The following is a 3,483-nucleotide window of genomic DNA, read 5'->3' as shown; positions in this document are numbered from 1 at the left end:
GAATGACTCATGTTCTGAGAAGAACATTATTGCTGTGAAAACAACATCCATTCATGAATTTATTTATTTATTAATTTTTTAAAAATACATATTTTACTTGTGAATTTGTGTGTGTAAACTGGGAATGCATACAACGAGCTTCTCTGCCCTAGGTGTACGGAAAACACTCGGCGAGAAATGGAAAAAAGTTTGAAGAAAGAAGAAAAAAAAAAACAACATAATAATAATAATTATAAAAATAACAAGAGTACTCAGAGAGCGCAAACCTCCACCAAAGCAACACCAATGACCTCTCAACAATTATCCAGAGATGATTTTTAAAATGAGAATATCTGAAATACACTCAACTGCTCTCACAAACGAGAATACTAAAAATGAACTCTCAGAAATTAAGTAAAAACACTGGAAAAATTATCAAAAATCCTTGTCCAGTACCAGTTCTATCCCAACATCTAATAAGTTCGTGCCAGTCACAAGGCCAGACATCCCTGAAAGTTTCATCCGAATCCATCCAGTGGTTCTTGAAATATCTTGTCCACGGACAAACAAACAAACATGACTGAAAACAATACCCTTGCCTTTGCTAAGGTGAAGGTAATAATAATGTATGATAAAAAAATATTCAGACAGATTCATAACAGAAACTCCAGGACTTACAAGTATATATAACATACAGAAAATAGCACTACCAGGCAGTGTGCATATCCTGCGTAAAACACTTTCAATACAGTAAAAATAAGAGCATCACAACAAACCACAGCACATACCCAAGACACACAGTGCTGCGCTCGGTAGTGAAGTGAAAGCACGTTATAAAAATAAGATTACTGAAGAATAATAATAATCCTTTCTACTAAAGGCACAAGGCCAGAAATTTGGGTGAAGGGGACTAGTCAATTACATTGACCCCAGTGCTTCACTGGTACCTAATTTATAGACTCCGAAAGAATAAAAGCAAAATTGACCTCAGTGGAATTTGAACCCAGAACATGAAGACAGATGAAATACTGCTAAGCATTTTGTCTGGCGTGCTAATGATTCTACCAGCTTGCTGCCTTATCATCATTATTATTATTATTATTATTATTATTATTATTATTATTATTATTATTATTATTATTATTATTATTATTATTATTATTATTATTATTATTATTATTATTATTATTATTATGATGATGATGATGATAATGATGATGATGATGATGATGATGATGATGATGATATGGATCTTATTGTACACAATGCTCCTCAGGTGCACTACAACTCATCAGAAAAGGTAAACAAAGGCGGCGAGCTGGCAAAATCGTTAGTACACTGGGCGAAATGCTTAGCGGCATTTCGTCTGCCGTTACGTTCTGAGTTCAAATTCTGCCGAGGTCGACGCACTGGGGTCGATGTAATCGACTTAATCCCTCTGTCTGTCCTTGTTTGTCCCCTCTATGTTTAGCCCCTTGTAGGCAATAAAGAAATAAGAAAAGGTAAACAAAAGTGCATATGAAATACATAGGATAATGCACACACTCACCCAGGAAAGTGAACAGCGAATGAGTCATAAGAAAAAAACAGAACTTCCTAACCACACAACCAAGCGTGTGCTTATACTCTCTTTTACACTTTTACTTGTTTCAGTCATTTGACTGCAGCCATGCTGGAGCACCGCCTTTAGTCGAGCAAATCAACCCCGGGACTTATTCTTTGTAAGCCCAGTACTTACTCTATCAGTCTCTTTTGCCAAACTGCTAAGTGACGGGGACAAAAACACACCAGCATCAGTGGTCAAGCAATGCTAGGGGGACAAACACAGACACACACACATACATATATATATACATATATACGACGGGCTTCTTTCAGTTTCCGTCTACCAAATCCACTCACAAGGCTTTGGTCGGCCCGGGCTATAGTAGAAGACACTTGCCCAAGATGCTACGCAGTGGAACTGAACCTGGAACCATGTGGTTGGCAAGCAAGCTACTTATCACACAGCCAATTAATCGGTCCCCCAATTTAACACCACCACTTGACTCTTAGGTAACTGTATTGAAGTTCATGCTGTTGTAAGCATTTGGGCCACGTTTTAACTCGAGGTCATCTTCTTCCCTTTACTCCTCCAGTGCTGAAGGCCTGGTAAGTTTTATGATCCTTATCCTTTGTCTTCTGGCTAAAACATTAAAAGTAAAATAAAACCATACACATGTTCTTTAACTTTGTCTAACTAAGAAGAAATTGTCTGCTTTTAATGGTAAATTCACCACCAGAGGCAAACCACTTGTTTGAAGATCATTAAATATTTTGAGAAATGACACATTATGATGCTGTTGAATCATAGGCCATTACTCAAATTACTCAAACTCTGTAATTCTCTGTGTTCATGCCCATATATGGGCATGGACTTTTTAAGTCTTTAAGAGAAAGAAAATACATGGCACAGACACACACACATACACACATACACATATGCACTCACATACATTTATCTAAGCTATATACGTAAATATACATACACAAATATTCCTCACATATATGTCATATACATAAACACTCAAATATAATTACACACACACACACACACACACACACACACACACACACACACAAGCCAATGATGATACCTTTACTCAACCTGCTTGAGATAACAGCCCAATCACCCCCAAACCACACTCTAACCATCTTTGGAAAAAAGGAAACATTAAGTAATGTTGTCCTATGTGTGTGCTGTGCCTAGGAAAAAGACAAGATGGTCATTGTTGGAATACTTTTGATCATAGGTTTACATGATCAAGGCTGGCTTGGGGTTAAACAACATGAATGACACAGACACACAATCACACATATAGTCATTATACTATACAGTTACACACACACACACACACACACACACACACACGCATCTGTCAATTTGCTCACCTTTACGCTCACCTTTTATACCCGATCCTTTAATTACAGAATTGTGGTGGAAGATAATGAAGAGGTTGCAAAAAAATTGATTCAAGTAAGTACTTAAGATATGCATCATCATCAGTTATTATCACCGCCGCTACCACCACCACCTCCGCCACCACCACCTCCGCCACCACCACCACTAACAATAACAACAATGACATTGTTATCACTGTTAAGGTCATTGTCATCTTCAATAACTTTACTGCCACCTCCACTGCCACTACTCCAACCTCCACTGCTACTACTCCAACCTCCACTGCCACTACTCCAACCTCCACTGCCACTACTCCAACCTCCTCTGCCATAGTCATTGTCATCTTCATAGTCATCATCATCACCATCATCATCATTATCATCATCATTGCCATCCTCACTGTCACCACCACCACCACCACCAACAACAACACCAACAACAATAATCTTCAGTACCACTATTGCTAACACCATCAATACCATCAGCACTGTCACTGCTAATACTATTGTCGTTGTTGTCATCACCAACCTCCACCTCCTCCTCCTCCTCCTCCTCCTCCTCCT

At 38.4% G+C, this 3,483-nt stretch overlaps 1 protein-coding gene across 3 annotated transcripts in view; it reads left to right on the top strand.

The window, feature by feature from the left end:
* The window catches only part of LOC106874429 (armadillo-like helical domain containing protein 1), a 28,063-nt gene that overhangs the window by 15,795 nt on the left and 8,785 nt on the right, over positions 1–3,483 (top strand). For all 3 annotated transcript variants that reach the window (XM_014922161.2, XM_014922160.2, XM_014922159.2), the window contains one exon: positions 2,950–2,995. In XM_014922161.2, coding sequence (XP_014777647.1) covers positions 2,950–2,995 — 46 coding nt within the window. The remainder of the gene's footprint in view (positions 1–2,949; positions 2,996–3,483) is intronic.

Source organism: Octopus bimaculoides, chromosome 8 (assembly GCF_001194135.2).
Source record: "Octopus bimaculoides isolate UCB-OBI-ISO-001 chromosome 8, ASM119413v2, whole genome shotgun sequence".
NCBI lineage: Eukaryota > Metazoa > Mollusca > Cephalopoda > Octopoda > Octopodidae > Octopus > Octopus bimaculoides.
The sequence above is the reverse complement of the archived record's forward strand: the minus strand, read 5'-3'. Positions and strand labels throughout refer to the sequence as shown.